Consider the following 19,564-nt stretch of genomic DNA (forward strand, 5'->3'; position numbering starts at 1 on the left):
CATGTACTATTAAAACGTGTGTCTTATGAACCCCCAAATCATTTGTGCCCCCTTAGACTTCTACAGTGATCTCCCACCCTGTTTACCCACTTTATATTCCAGGCAACAACAAGCATTCAGGAAAATGGGCGTTGTCACTGAACTTCCCCTGACACAGAAAGCTGGGGCCAATGTTGACTCCAATGAATGCATATGATTACCAAGAGACAAGAAAACATTCTAATTCTTCTTTTGCTTTTTATTGTTTAAAGACAGGGTTTCACCATGCTGGTCAGGCTGGTCTTGAACTCCTGACCTCAGGTGATCCGCCCGCCTCAACCTCCCAAAGTGCTGGGATTATAGGCATGAACGACCGCAGTTGGCTTTTTTTTTTTTTTTCTTTCTTTCTTCTTCTTTCTTTGAGACAGAATCTTGCTCTGTTGCCCAGGCTGGATGGCAGTGGCACAATCTCAGCTCACTGCAACCTCTGCCTCCCGGGTTCAAGCGATTCTCCTGCCTCAGCCTCCCAAGTAGAGCCACAGCACACGGTCAAAAAATTATCATTCTTAGTTTAGGAGATTACTTCAAACCCAGCCCAGACAGCTTCCCCAAAAACCCTGTGGCCGGAACTACTTGGAAACAAGTTCCAAAACACACATTTTCCTCCCTCCGTGCTTGTAAGAAGCTATTTGTAGCTATCAATGAACGAAACTAACCACAAAATGTAGTTTTGTTATTTGAACCACCAAAAATCAGTCAGCCAGATAACATCCGCTTCCTTTTTGGCCCAGGAAGGACTAGAAATTGCAGGTATTTGTAGAAATTCAAGTAATGTGAAGGAAGCAAAACCTAAAGACACTCGCTCTGGCTGTCATGGCCTCTGCAGAGCTGTCTTTGGAAGGACAGCCCCTTGAAGAACCCTGTGGCTCTACGGCAACCAAGTCTGCAGCACACAGACCGCCCTGTGGAGCGCCATTCCCGCTCCTCACATTTATGGACAAGAGTGAAAGGCGCCGGGCACGATGGCTCACGCATATAATCCCAGCACTTTGGGAAGCTAAGGCGAGTGGACAACCTGAGGTCAGGAGTTCAAGACCAGCCTGGCCAACATGGACAAACTCCGTTTCTACTAAAAATACAAAAAGTTAGCCAGGCATCGTGGCGGGCAGCTTGTAATCCCAGCTACCCAAGAGGCTGAGGCAGGAGAATCGCTTGAACCCGGCAGGCAGAGGTTGTAGTGAACCGAGGTCATGCCACCGCACTCCAGCCTGGGCAACAGAGCGAGACTCCATCTCAAAAAAACAAACAAACAAACAAAAAAAAAGAGTGAAAGGCAACAGACAACCATACGTTCTTGGGAGATTGGGAGACCTGGGCCAGATTCCCAAGAAACACTGTGGAAGTCACCAGGGTCCTTTTACATTCGATACCTTAAGCACTGAGCTGGCCCCATAACCTGGCCTGCAGTGTTGTTATTTTTTAGGATGGCTTCTTTTCTCTTCCCTCTTCCTTGCCAACCTAGAACATAGGAGGACTGAGGGCAGGAACTGTTTTTTTTTTTTCGTGACACCACTCAGTGCACAGAGCGCATTGTTGATAAACACTGGAAGGAAGGAAGAGACCAGGGACTGCAGGATAACTGCAGTGGTTATCTGGGATAACTGCAGGATAACTGGGTGACGCCCAATGGCCAGGTCCTCAGGGCCTGGACATTCCTGTATGGGGCTGCCCTGTGTCATGTGCGAGGCTGAAGAAAATGGCTGAAAAAAAGTCTCCCAATCCTTCTGTAGTTCATGAGTGCAATGATGAGGTATTCACACGCATGTGTGAGATGTGCCACCCTCAAACCTTGTTATAATGGTCGGCACATTACCCATCTGGAAAAAAAGTCTTTCTTTCGTTTAGAGACGGGGTCTCGCTCTGTACTGCAGTGCAGTGGCGTGATCTTGGCTCAATGCAGCCTCAACTTCCCTGGCTCAAGCAATTCTCCCCCTCAGCCTCCCAAGTAGCTGAGACTACAAGTGCGTACCACTGTGCCTGGCTAATTTTTTTTTCTTTCTTTCTGTCTCTTTCTTTTTCTCTTTGTCTCCCTCTTTCTTTTTTAATAGAGTCAGGGTTTCACTTTCTTGCCCAGGCTGGTCTTGAACTTCTGGGCTCAAGCATTCCCTCTGCTTCAGCTTCCCAAAGTGTTGGGATTACAGGAGTGAGCCACCTCAACACTCTAAAATCATAGTATCTATCTATCATCTATCTATCTATCTATCTATCTATCTATCTATCTATCTATCTATCATCTATCTGTCTATCTACCTACCTACTTACCCAATATCTATCTACCTACCTAATATCAATGTACCCATCTATCTAGCTACCTACCTACCTCTCTATCTATCCATCCATCCATCCTACCTACCTACCTATTTTTCTGTGTGTTTTTGTCTGCAGTTCTTGGTTCGAAACTCCTGCCCTCCTTTTTCCTGCCCCGAGGCAGGACTCTAATCTGACTATGGTTCATTAGACCCTCATTCTGGAGAGGGTCCTGTCCCGCTCCCTGGAGGAAGGAATGCTGCACAGACAGGCCAATAAGAATCTGAACAGGCCGGCCCTGCTGGGTTTCCCGTCACTGTACTAAGTATCAGATCACACTCTTTTTGTTAAATCACATTTCCACACGGTTGTCCATGCTTCAGTCATGCCCATCCAATGAAGTTTCCATAAAAGGCCCAAGAGGACTGGGTTTGGTCAGCTTCCAGAGAGCAGAGCACATGAAGGAACTGTGCCCACGGAAGGCATGGAAACTCCACACTTTCCCCCCCATACCTTGCCTTATGCACCCCTTCATCTGTATCCTTTGTAATAGCCTTTATAATAAGCCAGTAAACATGTTTCTGGAGTTCTTTGAGTTGCTCTAACAAATTCATTGACCCCAAAGTGGGGGTTTGTGGGAATTCCAATTTGAAGCTAGTTAGTTCAAAGTTCCACAGGCCCAGACGTGTGACTGACTGGTGTCTGAAGTAAAGGGTGGTCTTGGGGACTGAGCCCTCACCCTGTGGCATCTGACACTATCTCCAGGCAGATAGGGTAGGAATTGAATTGGAGGACACCACACTGGTGTCCACTGTAGAATCAATTGCTTGCTTATTGGTGGGGAGAAATCCCACATATCAGGGGCAAGAGAAGTCTTCTGTGTGGACTGTTATGTTGCTGAGTGAGGACACAGTTGAATTTTTTTTTTCTTCCAGATATAGAACTGTGTTAGTCCTCTTGTGACTGGCTTGTTTTATTTCTTTTTTCTTTTATGAGATGGAATCTTGCTCTGTCATCAGGCTGGAGTGCAGTGGCGTGGTCTCGGCTCACTGCAATCTCTGCCTCCCAGGTTCAAGCGATTCTCCTGCCTCAGACTCCCGAGTAGCTGGGACTACAGGAGCCTGCCACAACCCCTGGCTAATTTTTGTATTTTTAGTAGTGACTGGGTTTCACCATGTTGGCCAGGATGGTCTTGATCTTTTGACCTCAGGATTCGCCTGCCTTGGCCTCCCAAAGTGCTGGAATTACAGAAGTGAACCACCGTGCCTGGCCATTGACTAGCTTATTTAATTTAACTTAATGTTTCCAGATTCATCCATGTTGAGGATCTGATATCCACACTGTAGCATGTGTTGGAATTTCCTTCCTTTTAAAGCCGAGTACCAATGCACTGCACGAACAGATACACACAAGGACTGCTTCTACCTTTTGGCTGTTGTGAGTGACGCTGCTATGAACATTGATGCACAAATATCTGTGCAAGCAAAGCTATATTTTTTAATAATCATTTTTTCCATTGCACTAATTTTCTTTTTTTTTTTTTTTTTGGACAGGGTCTCACTCTGTCACCCAGGCTGGAATGCAGTGGCTCGATCATAGCTCACTACAACCTTGAACTCCTGGGCTCAACTGATCCTCCTGCCTCAGCCTCCCAAATAGCTGGGACCACAGGTGTACACTACTATACTAGCTGATTTTTAAATTTTTTGTAGGGATGGTGTCTCCCTATGTTGCCCAGGCTGGTCTCAAATTCCTAAAGCTCTAGGATTACAGGCATGAGCCACCATGCCCGGCCCCAATTTTCATTTAGATTATTCTTAAATCTTTGCTAACTGTATGATTTTAAATTGTCTGACAGAAAGCAATTATTTCAAAATTGAAATAAATCCCTATTTTTTATTAAATTAATGAACTAAGAGGCAAACAGTTCCACTGCTTTCAATGATGAAGTCTGCTTTGGTAAAAACAAAAACAGAAGCCCAAGGGAATGCAAATATTACACCACACAGCCTGCCCTGTTTTATGTTTGTCTGTTTGTTTGTTCGTTTGAGATGGAGTCTCGCTCTGTCACCAAGGCTGGAGTGCAATGGCCTGATCTCAGCTCACTGCAACCTCCGCCTGCCAGGTTCAAGCAATTCTCCTGTTGCAGCCTCCTGAGTAGCTGGGACTATATGCGTGAGCCACCACGCTTGGCTAATTTTTTTATATTTTAGTAGAGACAGGGTTTTCACCATGTTGGCCAGGCTGGTCTCGAACTCCTGACCTCGTGATTTGCTGGCCTCAGCCTCCCAAAGTGCTGGGATTACAGACATGAGCCACCGAGCCTGGCCATCTGCCCTGTTTTAAATCCACTGTGTATAATTGAAGAAGCTCTCTAGATGACATGGGTCCTCCAGGCTGTTGTGAAGAAATTGAGCAGAAAAACTACAAGGAGCTTCTCGGTTCAATGACATCACCCCGGGGGCTTTGGTTTCACAGCAGCCAGATGAAATCTCCTCTTTCTCAGAATGTCTATAATGAGTTACGTTCTCTGACACTTATTTTCTATTTTTATGAAAAATTATGCAGCCAGGCATGGTGGCTCTTGCCTGTAATCCCAGCACTTTGGGAGGCCCAGGGGGAGGGTTGCTTGAGCCTAGAAGTTCCATACCAGCCTGGGCAACATGGCAAACCCCGGCACTACAAAAATGATAAAAATTAGCCAGGTGTAGTGGTGTGCACCTGTGGTCTCAGCTACTTGTGAAGATCATTTGAGCCAGGAGAGGTCAAGGCTGCAGTGAGCTGTGATTGTGCCACTGCATTACAGCCTGGGTGACAGTGAGATCCTGTCTAAAAAAAAAAAAAAAGTTTAAAAAAAATTATGCAAACTTTGGCCAGGCATGGTGGCTCACGCCTGTAATCCCAGCACTTTGGGAGGCCAAGGTGGGTGGAGTTCAAGACCAGTCTGGCCAACATAGCAAAACCCTGTCTCTACTAAAAAAAATACAAAAATTAGCCAGCCCTGGTGGTGCATGCCTGTAATCCCTGCTACTCAGGAAGCTGAGATGCGAGAATCACTTGAACTTGAGGGGTGGAGGTTGCAGTAGGCTGAGATTGTGTCACTGCACGCCAGCCTGGGTGACAAAGTGAGACTCTGTCTCGAAAAACAAAACAAAACAAAAATTAGCCAGGTATGGGGGCATGTACCTGTAGTCCCAGCTACTTGGGAGGCTGAGGCACAAGAATCACTTGAGCCCAGAAGGTGGAGCTTGCAGCGAGCTTAGACTGCGCCACTGCACTCCAGACTGGGTGACAGAGTGAGGCTCTGTCTCAAAAAAAAGAAGGAAAGAAAAATTATGCAAATTTTAATTTGTCCTTGACAAAGCCTCTCTCCTTGAGCTGACTCTAGCTAGGGTCCTCTGAGTCCTCTGCTTGACAAATGGTTCTGTCCACCCCAACAACAAAGGACTTGAGCATACAACTTAGCATGGATCCCTAGATGGGGACACTGGTCTTCTTCAAGTACCTGCCCGAGAAAGCCCAAAGTTGCCAAAGAATTTACAGTGTGTTCCTGCCAACATCTGTAGAGAGGCCCCTGACTCCATTTTTTAGAGCATTTTTTTTTTAGTTTACAATGATAAATACTTCCTCTGTCCCTGTGAGATGTCTATGTGTCTCCTCCAACCTAGGAATGTGTTTCTCAAGGACCTGGGAGCCATCCCTTTGAAACAGAATCATCAAGGAGGACAGAGCCTGTATCTCGAGGCTGTATGTGTATCTGCAGGAGGGTAGGGGTCTCGTTTGGATAAGCCCCAGTTAGCAAACGCACGTGGCCTGATCACACCTATGGACTGACCGGCCTCCCTACCTGCTCTTTCGTAATTTCCTCCTTCTCCAACTCTCTTTACAGCCCTGGTCCTTCCTGCTCTCTCCTCCCTTCCCAGTCACCTCCACACAGATCTAAATGGAACCCAGCACCTTCCCTGGCTGCAGTGATTACCCAGTCACATCCGTCTTTACCACCTTTCACTAGAGTCTGGTTTTCTTTATCTCTGACATCTTTAGGGCTGCAAGTTCCTTGAGGCAGGTGCCATTTCCTCTTTCTACAGATTTTATTCTACTTAATGCCCAGAAGGCGCTAACCCTCATACCAGGCAGTGTCCTCAGCAGCGGGGTACAAGCATGAGAGCCCCTGACCCCAGGAGGTTCCCACCTTAAGAAAGGAGCACCAAAGCTTCATCGGTCTCCCACAAAGCACAGCAAACAGCACCTCCACTTCACTCCCTCAAGCATTCCTCCTCATTCTCGTTACCTACCTTTCCCTCCCAAACATGATTTATAAGGAAGTAGTTATGACGACTGCTACCCACTCATCCGCAGAAGCCCAGAGGCTTCCCCAGGCCCCTCACCTCGTCACCCGCTTTGACTTGGGGTGGCCTCTTCACCACCTCCTTCACCAGGTGCAGCAAGGTGTCGGTCTGCAGGGTGCTGAGTGCACAAACCAAGTCAACAAGGGTTAGCTGGGATGCGCTCGCTGCTGGGATAATCTGCCAAGAAAAAAAGAATTCCTTGAAAGCTTATAGAGAGAGTAAAATAAGGATGATGCACAAAAAGCATTCTGTGGTAGTCGTCCCTGGAAAAATCAGTCTGTTTTAATCTCTTTTTCTTTTCTTTTTTGAGACAGAGACTTGCACGCTGGAGTGCAGTGGCTTGATCTTGGCTCACTGCAATCTCCGCCTCCCTGGTTCAAGCAATTCTCCTGCCTCAGCCTCAACAGTAGCTGGGATTACAGATGCCCGACACCACGCCTGGCTATTTTTTGTCTTTTTAGTAGAGATGGGGTTTCGCCATGTTGGCCAGGCTGGTTTCAAATTCCTGACCTCAGGTGATCTGCCTGCCTTGGCCTCCCAAAGTCCTGGGATTACAGGCCTGAGCCACTGTGCCTGGCCTCTTTTAATCTCTTAAACAAACATTTCCTTTTGAAATGAGTAAGGGACTCCACCCATGGGAACAACATAATTTGATACAAATTAGGAATAAAAGGTGCAGTCCATGATGGGGCTGTAATACTGGTACGCTTGAATTTAGTAGGAAGCATTTTAGAAACATATATACTAAATTTAAAGGAAACAGGTTGGCATCAAGAGATGGGATAGAAAATAAGAAGACAGGAAGAAAAAAAACAGATAAACCAGGTTCCCATTTGCTGGCCCTGGAAAGAAAACCTTGGTATGAGAGATGTATTTTTGATAACAGAAGTCTGCATAGCTTGGTCACAGGCATTTGGAAGAAAAACAACTAGCACCAGGTTCATCACCAGGGAAGGAGCCCACAGGCACTCAGGAGGGTGGTCTGGGGCACCCACCACTGCTCTTCCTCAAGAACAGGCACCGCGCCAGCCACAGAGGCTGAGCACCGGCGGAGTGTCCAGGGGGTGCAGCGACAGACCGTCTGAGCAGGGGATGGGGTAGGGGTAGGAGGGAACAAAGGAAGAGGACTGAGGCTGAAAAACGTAAGCCAGGCTGGGCGTGGTGGCTCACGTCTGTAATCCCAGCACTTTGGGAGGCTGAGGTGGGCAAATCGTCTGAGGTCAGGAGTTCAAGACCAGCCTGGCCGACATGGCAAAACCCTGTCACTACTAAAAAATACAAAAATTAGCCAGGCGTGGTGGTGGGCGCCTATAATTTCAGTTACTTGGGAGGCTGAGGCAGGAGAACTGCTTGAACCCAGGAGGTGGAGGTTGCAGTGAGCCAAGATCCCACCACTGCACTCCAGCATGGGCAACAAGAGAGAGACTCCATCTCAAAATAAATAAATAAATAAGAAAATAAAAAATAAGATAAAATGATGAAATCAATTCAATAGTTTCCCATGCTGGCCTCCAATGTCACCACTGATTCCGCATGATTCTGTGGTATTTCTTTCTCACAGTAAATTTAACTAATCCTCTCACTTTTTAAACCTTACCCTCATCTTGCTGTGACGCTGGGCTTTCTTTCTGCTCCACACTGCTGCAACAGCCGCTGTCAACTGAACCCCAAGATGGGCCGTCAACGGGTTTAAGAAGTCTAAAATTTTTTGTCTTATGGTCTAGAAAACGGAAAAAAAAAGTTACTGCAGAGTAATATTGGGGCTATGGCATCACATATACCTAACTACCACCCGCTGTCCACACTGAGAGCTCGGATCCTGCCATGTTAGTGCCCAATGCCGTGCTGAGGTGTTTCCCTGACGGGTGGATCCTAGCAAAGGGAGGAGTCAGAGCCCTTCCCTGAAGGAGCTGGACATGTGATGGTGGCGTGCCATGCTTGGGGGTACGGCGCAGTGAGTGGCCACAGTGGAGAGACGGATGGCCGGCTGGATTGACCAGGGGCCTCTCAGGAGATGATGAATATCACCCTCGCTGCTGTGAGCACAGCAGGGTTTTGCAGGAAGCCAGGTGAGGCGTTGCAGCACTGCTTCCATCTGAAAATCCCACAGCCTCAGCTTGTCTCCATCAGCAGCGGAAGGGCTTATATTCACCAGGAAAGCTGTTGCTCAATTTCCAGAAACAAGCACCATTTAACTCTTTTTTTTTTGAGACAGAGTCACTCTCTGTTGCCCAGGCTGGAGTGCAGTGGCGTGATCTCAGCTCACTGCAACCTCCGCCACCCAGGTTCAAGCGATTTTCCTGCCTCAGTCTCCTGAATAGCTGGGATAACAGGCGCCTGCCACCATGCCCGGCTACTTTTGTATTTTTAGTAGAGGCGGGGTTTCACCATGTTGGCCAGGATGGTCTCGAACTCCTGACCTCAGGTGATCCACCCGCCTCAGCCTCCCAAAGTGCTGGGATTACAGGTGTGAGGCACCACACCCGGCCCAGTTAACTCATTTTTACTACTCCTCTCACTTTTTAAACCTTACCTTTGTAAGGTTTTTATCAATTTAACTAAACCTATAACATAGTCCTGATGTCACTCATCATCCTCTGTTTTGCACTCATGAATTTCTCTCTGTCCCTGCCACGTTCCTCATTCTGTAAACCCTGCTGCTCTCCCAGCCCGAAATGCCCACCCTAGTTAAATCCTTTCCACCTGGGGCCTCAGCTAAGCCACACTGCCTCAGGACCCCCGGAGCAGGCCAGGGCTCCTGTTCACACACTCTCAGGAAAGCCTACCTTTCTCTGAAGCACTGCTCACATCATTATTACACTAACAATTAATGCCTGTCTCTGCACGGGGGCAGGGACTTCATCTCTCTTGTCCACCGATAGCTCAGGAGAACCTGGTGCTTGGCAGCAGGCACAAAACATCTGTCGAACGAATGGATTTACCCAGCGCTTCCTGTGTCCTCAACTGCCCATGTTTATTTCACATTAGATACAACTGAGCCAGCATGGAGCTGTCCCCTCCTTCCCACCATGGTTTCTGCTCTAGAGGGACTAACAGGGGGTGTGTGGGGGGGTGTCCTGCTTCTCGGGGCCCTGGGTCCCTCAGGAGAGCCAGGAGTTAAGTGCCTAATGAGCATCAGCCTTTATCATAATTACTCTTTTCATCAACCCATGAGGATAGGATGCTAGCCACAGCCTGGTTTAACAGCCAAGGAAATGAAGGCTCAGAGAGGCTGAGGGCTACAGGAACCTGCTCTAAAAAGGGTTTAGAAAATCTTTTTTTCTGAGTGAGAAAAATGGTTTCCTAAATCTTTTTAAGAGCAGGTTCTTGGCCGGGCGTAGGGGCTCACATCTGTAATCCCAGCACTTTGGGAGGTCAAGGCAGGTGGATCACCTGAGGTCAGGAGTTCGAGACCAGCCTGGTAAACATGGTGAAACCCCATCTCTACTAAAAATACAAAAATTATCTGGCTGTGGTGACGCATGCCTGTAATTCCAGATACTTGGGAGGCTGAGGCAGAAGAATTGCTTGAACCTGGAGACAGGGGTTGCAGTGAGCCGAGATCGCACCATTGCACTCCAGATTGGGTAAAAGACCGAGATTCCACCTCAAAAAAAAAAAAAAAAAAAAAAAAAAGCACGTTCTCGCACAAGCTTGAAATACAGAATTTCCTTCTAGGGCACTCTTGGAATTGACAGAATGTCTGGAGGCTACCTGTGCACTGTGGTACCTAAATGCAGGATAGCAAGGCTCACCCCTGAGGCCACAGCTGGCACCTGGGGGCACTCAACTGATGTCAGACGTGGCAGATAATTCTGAGATGCCACACACCGTAACGCAGATGGTGAGAGACTGAGTCCTGCGCCTACAGCCTTCCAAGGCTGACACTGAAAACCGAAGAAGACTAAACGATAATATAAATATTTATGGTTGTGCATTTCTGGTTTAAGAACTCAAAGGCACACTGACATTCCACTCTGATGGGCCCATGTTTGACAGGCACCACTAAGAGCAGAACAGAGATGAGCTGTCTAGCAGAAATGCTTTAGAGACTCGAGACTTGGGTCTCTAAAGCATTTAGAGGTGACGCCCTAGGTACCCCCGCCTTGAACCTCTAGAGACATTCATTCATTCATTCATTCATTCAGAGTGAGACAGGGTTTCACTCTGTCGCCCAGGCTACAGTAGAGTGAAACCCTGTGATCGCTACAGTGCACTGGTGCAATCTCGGCTCACTTCGACCTCCACCTCCTGGGCTCATGTAATACTCTGGCTGTGGCCTCCTGCATAGCTGGGACTACAGGCACCTGGCACTATACCCGGCTAATTTTTGTATTTTTTGTAGAGATAAGGTTTTGCCATGTTGGCCAGGCTGGTCTTGAACTCCTGAGTTTAAGCAATCCACCGATCTTGGCCTCCGAAAGTACTAGGATTACAAGCATGAGTCGCCTCGCCCAGCTATGGAGACTTAATTTTTTTATATATATTTTTTGAGATGGAGTCTTGCTCTGTCGCCCAGGCTGGAGTATAGCGGCTCGATCTTGGCTCACTGCAACCTCCGCCTCCCAGGTTCCAGTGACTCTCCTACCTCAACCTCCCAAGTAGCTGGGATTACAGGCGCGTGCCACCACGCCCAGCTAATTTTTGTATTTTTAGTAGAGATGGGTGTTGGGAAACACTGCAAAGGAGGAAGGATTTACAGATGCTTACATAAATTGGTTATGAGTAACATATAAACAACGAACAACAAACTGCAGAAGGCCGCAGGAGGCCTCTGAGGAGGAAGACCTGTCCATGCCTCATGTTCCGGTGCAGGGTGACCTCGGCTTTGTTACCATAAACACTGTGCTCAAGGACATAAAACCCCTTCGTAGCACTATGACGTAGCCAGACTTGTAGGCTCCTTGTAAGGCCCGTGTTCCATCAGCTGCACATAGATAACAGGCTAAAGATAACCACATGTTCTTGTTTTGTGAAACTTCCAAACTGCCACTGTTATCAATCCTTAGAATGATACACTAGCTCCGGCTCACTGATTCACTTCCGGCTCACTGATTCACTCCACCATCGCTCCACCTCTACCCTATAGATCAAAGTGATTGTAATCAATAAATAGTGTCGACAATCAGAGCTCAGGGCCTTCATTGTCTCCTCCAGAGTAATAATGTGATGGGCCCCTGGTCCCACTTTCTCTCTTAATCTTTTTCTCATTCCTTGGTCATCACGGAACTCGGAGTGCCCAAGGGTGATATAGAGCTGGCTCCCTACATTCTGGTGCCCAATGTGGGACTCAGGGATCCCTACATTCTGGCACATGAACGTGTGGGGCTCATGGATTCCCTACAGATGGGTTTCACATGTTGGCCAAGCTGGTCTTGAACTCCTGACCTCGGTCTTGAGCACATCTGTTTATTATGTATACTTTCCTACACATAATTATTTTGGGTGGAACAAGACAAGACCAAGTAAATGACAGAACTACAGAGATGACCTCTTACTTTGGTGGTTTTAAAGTAAACGGAAGAGGATCCTTTTGTGGTCCCTAGGAGATCGACGGGTCTCTTTTGAGTCTCCTCCTTCCTGAGAACATTCCAGAGAAGTGCCATGGTGTTAACAGTTCGAGGCAGCTCTTCCAAAATGGCATTTCTGGCATTTCTCAAGTTGGCAGGATCACCTACAGCAGTGGCCTAACAATTAAAATGGGCACAAAAATTAAAATGGTTGTGTCTGTGGAATGGTTTTTCTTCTCATGAGGGCAGCGGTGCTGGTGGGATTCAGTCTGGGCTGTTGAGCTCTCTTCTACGCAACTGACACACGTGGTGGTCTGGAAGCAATACGCGTCCCTGTGCGTTTCAACCCATGGTCCTCTTCCACAGAGACAGCTGTGAGTGTGATGTTTCAAATGACAAACTTTTCAACCATTCACGCAAAGCGTTAGATGTGTTCTATGACTTAATCCCAGACAGGGTAGAATAACCAACAGCTAAAACGTCTGCCAACTCAGATGTCATGAACACCATTACAACAAGTAAAAAATACGTGGAGAAAGACTATAAGCCTAAAATCAAACGAGTAGCTTTATGTGTGTATATATATATATATATATATATCTTTCACAGGCTACTGATGGAACAATGGGCAAACGGCAAGCACAGGGAGTGCCAGTGGAAAGAAAACCACGTTCGCAAGGCTGACATACACACAACTTATACACATGCATTTGCATTAATTATATGCATGCATTTGCAGACACATTTGCACATGCACTTGCCTTGCTAACCTTATGTAATATTTACACACACGTGCATCACTTCCATATGCATATTAGGTACATACACTGCATACATACATTACTTATTTGAAACAGTCATAGCCCAAAGACAAAACAATACATGAAAATTGCGTTGGACTCAGGAAAAAAAAAATTTACCTTTTTGTTTGGGTTGGCTTGTTCCAAAAGACAAAAATGACCAATGGTCGTTAGACCTTCTAGAAGGGTGAGTGGATAATCTGGAGAGATGTTTTCCCTCTTGGAGGTTGTGCTGTAGTGAAGAAGAGAGAAACTCGTTTGAGAATTTTTAAAGAATGAAGCCATAAAGGCTTCTAATTCTACATATAAACACAGGAACTAGAGAGAGACCACCATCTCAAATAAACTGGAGCTCTCATCACGGAATATCATAATAATGTTAACCATCCTTTGTGTGATTTTATATCCATACAGTCACTTGGGAGAAATGGTTTCAATGTTTTAGAATTTCTGTGAAGGTGATTCGCATTTTTATTTCTGTTTGGCAAAAATAGTAGAGTAACTGACATGCCCTGCTATGCTGAGCTAGACTGGGTCCCTGTGTGGCTACTCCGGAGACTGAGGCAGGAGAATTGCTTGAACCAGGACCCGAGATGTGGAGGTTGCAGTCAGCTGAGATTAAGCCACTGCACTCCACCCTGGGCTTCAGAGTGAGACTCCATCTCAAAATAAATATAAATAAATAAATAAATAAAGGATCAGGGCTGGGTGTGGTGGCTCACGCCTGGAATCCCAGAACTTTGTGAGGCTGAGGTGGGAGGATCACTTGAGGTCAGGAGTTCAAGACCAGCCTGGGCAACATGGTGAAACCCTGTCTCTACTAAAATACAAAAAATTAGTCGGGCATGGTGTGGTGGGTGCCTATAATCCCAGCTACTTGGGAGGCTGAGACAGGAGAATCGCTTGAACCCCGGAGGCAGAGGTTGCAGTGAGCCAAGATCATGCCACTGTACTCCGGCCTGGGCAACAGAGCGAGACTCTGTCTCAAAAAACAAAGGATCAGAACATTTAGTTGCTTGTTATCCCTCTTGACAATGCTAAATAGGCTTCTCACAGGGATGAAATTATCTTCCAACTGACATCCATGGCAAAACAGCCATTCATTATAAAAACCATCACTAATGGAACAAAGATGTCACAAGGAGTGCAACGCACCTGACAGAGAGCTTCACAGATTCGCTTTCATACTGCTTGACCAGGTCATCCAAGTTTTTGCAAATCTGGACAACAAACGGTGTCACCGTCCAGCCCAGGGACTTTCCAAAGTAAGGCAAGGAGTGCGTGACCAAGCTCACCCAGGCCGGATGCATGCCGTAGCCGTAGGCGGGCTGCAGACCTCTCACCACTGCGGAGACCAGCAGCCCCTGAGAGGTGAGGGGGTGGGGCTGCACGTACTGCAGGGCGCTGATGGCCTGCTGGAAGTTCAGGGCTCTCTGCCACTCCTGGGACAGGTCGGGCTGGTTTTCCAGCTCCTCGTGGGCCCGACCCAGGTGGTGCTCCAAGACAATCAGCACCTGCAGAAGCTTCAGCAGCTCGATCTGCAGCGGGTGCTCACTCCAGATCTGGTCCTGACCCAAGTTGATGAGACTCTCCTCAAAGAGGCTATCCTCTGGCGGGGCCCTGCTGTGGCTGGCGGTGGCCAGCCCGTAGCGCTTCTGGCTCGTGTACATGGATGCCGACAGCGAGAGCAGGACAAACTCCTGAACCTTGCATCTCTGCAGCAAGCTGTGGATGAACTCCACATTCTTCCCTTCGGAAGACTTGGCCACTGAGACCAGCTGTGTCATTATCCTGATCAAAACCTCGACACTTTTGACCTGCACATCCCGATTGCCGAGAATGTCTCGGTGCGAGACCTTCAAATAGCACGGGTAGTAGGAGCGCAGGAAGCTCAGGCAGAGGTAGGTGAGCAGCTCCAGGAGCAGAGAGTGGGGACACACGTTGGGGGCCTGGGTCTGGAGCTTTCCATAGAAACTCTGGCCAATGAGAGCCTCCTGGTGGCGAGCGAGGAGGTTGGAGATGAGGTTGAGGTGTGCGGTGGAGCTGGTGTCCATGCTAGTCCTGGACACGGCCTCAATGAACTCCTTAGGGTTGGTTTTGAGCACGGCCTCCAGCACTGAGAAGGCGTAGAGGACCCGCCGAGAGTCGTAGGGCTGCAGGTACAGCAGGATGTGCTTGAACAAGGCCTCGATGGCCTCCTGCCTCTCCCGCTGCTGCTTCAGCAGCCTGGAGGTGGTGAGGGCCTGGAGCTCCAAGTCAGCCTCCTCATCGCTGGAGAACGACTCGGAAGCCTGCGTCTTGTCCGAGTCCACCCGTACCAGGCTTAATTTGGCTCCAGCCTTGAAGCTTTCGGACTGGAAGGCCGCCATCAGGGCCGAGCGCTTGGGGTACCCCCTGCCCCCCATGGGGATGGGCGCACAGCAGTTCTCTTCGTTGCTCAGCTCCTGCGGGTCGTGGGAAGGGGAGGAGAAAGAGGATGTGTTCTCGCTGTCTGTGTGGCCGGAGCTTGTGTCTGCAGACTCAGTGTGCTCGCTGCTGTCTGGGGCGCTGTGGGCCATCCTGTCCGGAAGCTCCACGTAGTAGGGCAGCTCGTCCTCACTCAGCTCGCCTCGCAGTGGGGTCTTCTCAGGCTCCTTCTCCACTTCGGCCCAAATGGCTTCACGGTCGACCGTGGTGAACTGGCTCAGAGGCAGGTGCTCTTCAGTGCTGCTCTCCTGAGGCTCGGGCACCGCACATGCCTCTTTGAAAGAGGTTTTCTTCCTGTTAAACCAACGGTGCAAGTCATCTGAAAATTATAAGATGACAAATGACTTTAGAACAGAAGGGTCGGCTATGATGCCTCACCTGTAGGGCGATCTTTGTCTTAAAGGCAGACAGAAAGATCAATATTCATAAAACTCTCACATGAAACCCCGCCACCGGGTTACAGTACAGACAAAAGCAGACAAAGGAAGGTGGACAGGTTTTACCGAATGTGCAAGGATGGAATCATTTAGTTACATTGTAATAGTATACTTAGATATCATCACCTTTTGGGGACAGCAATTTTTTTTTTTTTTTTTTTTTTTCTGAGATGGAGTCTTGCTTTGTTGCCCAGGCTTGGTGCAGTAGAGGGATCTCGGCTCACTGCAACCTCTGCCTCCCAGGTTCTTGGAATTCTCCTGCCTCAGCCTCCCACGTAGCTGAGACTACAGGCACACGCCACCATGCCCAGCTATGGGAGAGCAATTTTTAAAAATACATATTATTTTTTCCTAGGAATTCCCTTTCAAGAAATGTATCTGGCTGTGTATGGTGGCTCACACCTGTAATCTCAGCACTTTGGGAGGCCAAGGCAGGTGGATCACCTGAGGTCAGGAGTTCAAGACCAGCCCGGCTAAAATGGTGAAACCCCGTCTCTACTAAAAATACAAAAAGTTAGCTGGACATGCTGGTGGGCAGCTGTAATCCCAGCTATGCAGGAAGCTGAGGCAGGAGAATAGTTTGCACCCGGGAAGCAGAGGTTGTAACGAACTGAGGTCACACCACTGCACTCCAGCCTGGGCCACAGAGCCAGACTCCATCTCAAAAAAAATAAAAAATCTGTCATTCTAATAAGGTTTTTAAGATGTTCAAACAAGATAAAGGTACACATAATAGCTTTAAAAAAATCTATGCCAGGGACATTAAGCAAGATCAAGAAAGGAAGAAGAATGACACATCGGAGATTGATGAGCTGCCTGAAGTACAGAGTAATATTTAAAAATGGATTTCTACAGGATTACAGAAGTAGGGTGGGGTAAGCAGGACACTTCTTATTTTTTACAGAGAAAGAAAATGGCAGTGCTAAGTTGTTCTCTCCTACTGGGGGTGGCAGACCATTTCTGTGGTCGGCAGGAAACACAGATTAGAGAAAGCAGCAAAGTAGTGCCAGGGAACCTTTAAAGCCCAAGGAAGGCCAGGCGCAGTGGCTGAAACCTGTAATCCCAGCACTTTGGGAGGCTGAGGCGAGTGGAACACTTGAGCCCAGGAGTTCAAGACCAGCTTAGACAACATGGCGAAATCCCGTCTCTGCTAAAAATACAAAAACTGAGTCTGGATGCAGTGGCTCACGCCTGTAATCCCAACATCTTGGGAGTCTGAGGCAGATGGATCACTTGAGGTCAGGAGTTTGAGACCAGCCTGACCAACATGGTGAAACCCCATCTCTACTAAAAACACAAAAAGTAGCCAGGCATGGTGGTAGGCGCCTGTAATCCTGGCTACTAGGGAGGCTGAGGCAGGAGAATTGCTTGAACCTGGGAGGTGGAGGTTGCAGTGACTCTAGATTGCGCCACTGCACTCCAGCCTGGGCGACAGAGTGAGACTTCTTCTCAAAAAAATAAATTAAAAAAAGTAAATAAAATAACAAAGACCAAGAAACTGTGGAGATAGAGCTTTTTTCTTAAAACAGACAAAGAAATACTATAAAATGTAGCTGCCATCAATAGTAGCCAAACTTTTAGGAAGGTTCTTAGTTTATACTTTTTTCAGTTTTACTCTTTCTTTCTTTTTTTTTTTTTTTTGAGAAGAAGTTTCGCTCTTGCTGCCTGCCCAGGCTGGAGTGCAGTGGCATGATCTTGGCTCACTGCAACCTCTACCTCCCGGGGTCAAGCGGTTCTCCTGCCTCAGCCTCCCGAATAGCTGGGATTACAGACATGCACCACCACATCTGGCTAATTTTGTATTTTTAGTAGAGATGTAGTTTCTCCATGTTGGTCAGGCTGGTCTTGAACTCCCAACCTCACGTGATCCACAGACCTCGGCCTCCCAAAGTGCCAGGATTACAGGAGTGAGCCACTGTGTCTGGCCCCTCAGTTTTACTTTCTTATAATGTGGAACAATAAAATGTTTCCTATTTGATAGGGCAGTCAACTTTTCCCCTAAAGGAAAACCAGAGGTTAGAGGTTTAGGCCAGGAGCCCTATAAAGAGAGGAAGCCATTTCATACACCTCTGCTTCCTTAGCTCACGGGCTGCTCTTCTCTTTAAGAGAAGATTGAGCTAGCTGGTGTGGTGGCTCATGTCTGCAATCCCAGTACTTTAGGAGGCTGAGGCAGGTGGATCATTTGGGGTCAGGAGTTCAAGACCAGCCTGATCAACATGGTGAAACCCTGTCTGTACTAAAAATACAAAATTCAAAAAAAAAAAAAAAAAATAAGCCAGGCATGGTGGTGTATGCCTATAGTCTCAGCTACTCAGCAGGCTGAGGCAGGAGAATCACTTGAACCCGGGAGGTGGAGGTTGCAGTGAGCTAGATCGCACCACTGCCCTCCAGCCTGGGTGATAGAGTGAGACTCTGTCTCAAGAAAAAGAAAAAACATTGAGATAAATACAGGATATTTATAACCCAGCAAGCTAAACAAGCTCACGCAAAGCTTGCAAACCATCCCTTAGAAAACTGTAATGTCATTAAATATAGCCATTGTAGGAAGTAATGTTAGTTCATAAAGTGCATTAGGTATTAATCATTGAAGTTTAATTGACTCATCAGGCTTATTTAGTTTTTCTTTTCTTTCTGAATTTCTACCTATATTCTTTTATATTTGTGTTAAAGATGCCTCTGGAAGTTCTTTGAACTAAAAGGTTTATTTATTCTTCATTTCTGATAATCTAATTAACAGGGTTTTATAGTCTAAATCATAGAGTATAGACAGAAAATAAACCACTTACCTTGTAGTTGAAGGTTCACAAAAAAAAAAGCTGTTTTATTTATTCATTTGTTTGCGACAGAGTCTTACTCTGTTACCCAGGCTGTAGTGCAGTGTCACAATCTCAGCTCACTGCAATCTCCACCCGGTTCAAGCAATTGAACCTCAAGTGATTGGACCTCAAGTGATCCACCTGCCTTGGCCTCCCAAAGTGCTGGGATTACAGGCGTGAGCCACCATGCAGTCAAAAATTATTTTTATAGGTAAAATACAACTGATCACTTTACATGCACATTTTGACATTTTTGGTCACTCATACTTGGAGGCCACCTCAACTCTCCCACCCCAGCTGAAGGCAGATGATCTGGATAGAAGTGCTGCTAGTCCTGCAAACCCAAACTGAACAGCTGTGCCAGACATCCCACCTCAGTTCTTTTCTTTGAAGTGAAGGTGTCAGCTTGGGAAACAGCTTTCTTCTCTCCTTTACCTGAGACGCACTTGAATTGTTTTCTCTAGTGACAGAATCAAGAATCGGCTCTTTCTCTTGGAACATAGGTTACTACAGTTTTAAAAATTTTAACAAATAATAATTGTATACAGTTATGGGATACAATGCAATGTTTCAGTATATATACACTTCATAGAATAATTAGCTCAATCTAATTAACACAGCCCTCACCTCACTTATCATTTTGTTGTGGTGAGAACATTTAAAATCTACTCTTAGGCTGGGCTCGGTGGCTCATGCCTGTAATCCCAGAACTTTAGGAGGCCGAGGCGGGTGGATCACTTGAAGTCAGGGGTTTGAGACTGGCCTGGCCAACATGGTAACACCTGTCTCTACTAAAAATGCAAAAAATGAGCTGGACATGGTGGTGGGTACCTGTAATACCAGGTACCCGGGAGGCTGAGGCAGGAGAATTGCTTGAACCTGGGAGGCAGAGGTTGCAGT

At 47.2% G+C, this 19,564-nt stretch overlaps 1 protein-coding gene and 1 non-coding gene across 7 annotated transcripts in view; one reads left to right on the forward strand and one right to left on the reverse strand.

Annotated features, from left to right (window-relative positions):
- The window catches only part of DOP1B (DOP1 leucine zipper like protein B), a 119,927-nt gene that overhangs the window by 26,200 nt on the left and 74,163 nt on the right, over positions 1 to 19,564 (reverse strand). For all 6 annotated transcript variants that reach the window (XR_004268601.1, XR_004268600.1, XR_004268602.1 and 3 more), the window contains 5 exons: positions 14,101 to 15,730; positions 13,066 to 13,177; positions 12,134 to 12,322; positions 8,233 to 8,355; positions 6,675 to 6,812 (listed from right to left, as the gene is read on the reverse strand). Coding sequence is in view for 3 of the 6 variants with exons in the window: in XM_032276931.1 (XP_032132822.1) it covers positions 6,675 to 6,812; positions 8,233 to 8,355; positions 12,134 to 12,322; positions 13,066 to 13,177; positions 14,101 to 15,730 (2,192 nt within the window). In the remaining 3 variants the exon portion in view is untranslated. The remainder of the gene's footprint in view (positions 1 to 6,674; positions 6,813 to 8,232; positions 8,356 to 12,133; positions 12,323 to 13,065; positions 13,178 to 14,100; positions 15,731 to 19,564) is intronic.
- LOC116551057 lies at positions 1,758 to 1,862 on the forward strand. Its single transcript, XR_004268689.1, has one exon. It is a non-coding gene; the product is annotated as a small nucleolar RNA U13 (small nucleolar RNA).

This window comes from Sapajus apella, unplaced genomic scaffold (assembly GCF_009761245.1).
Source record: "Sapajus apella isolate SASKATOON/1434 unplaced genomic scaffold, GSC_monkey_1.0 scaffold8, whole genome shotgun sequence".
In the NCBI taxonomy this organism is placed as follows: Eukaryota; Metazoa; Chordata; class Mammalia; order Primates; family Cebidae; genus Sapajus; species Sapajus apella.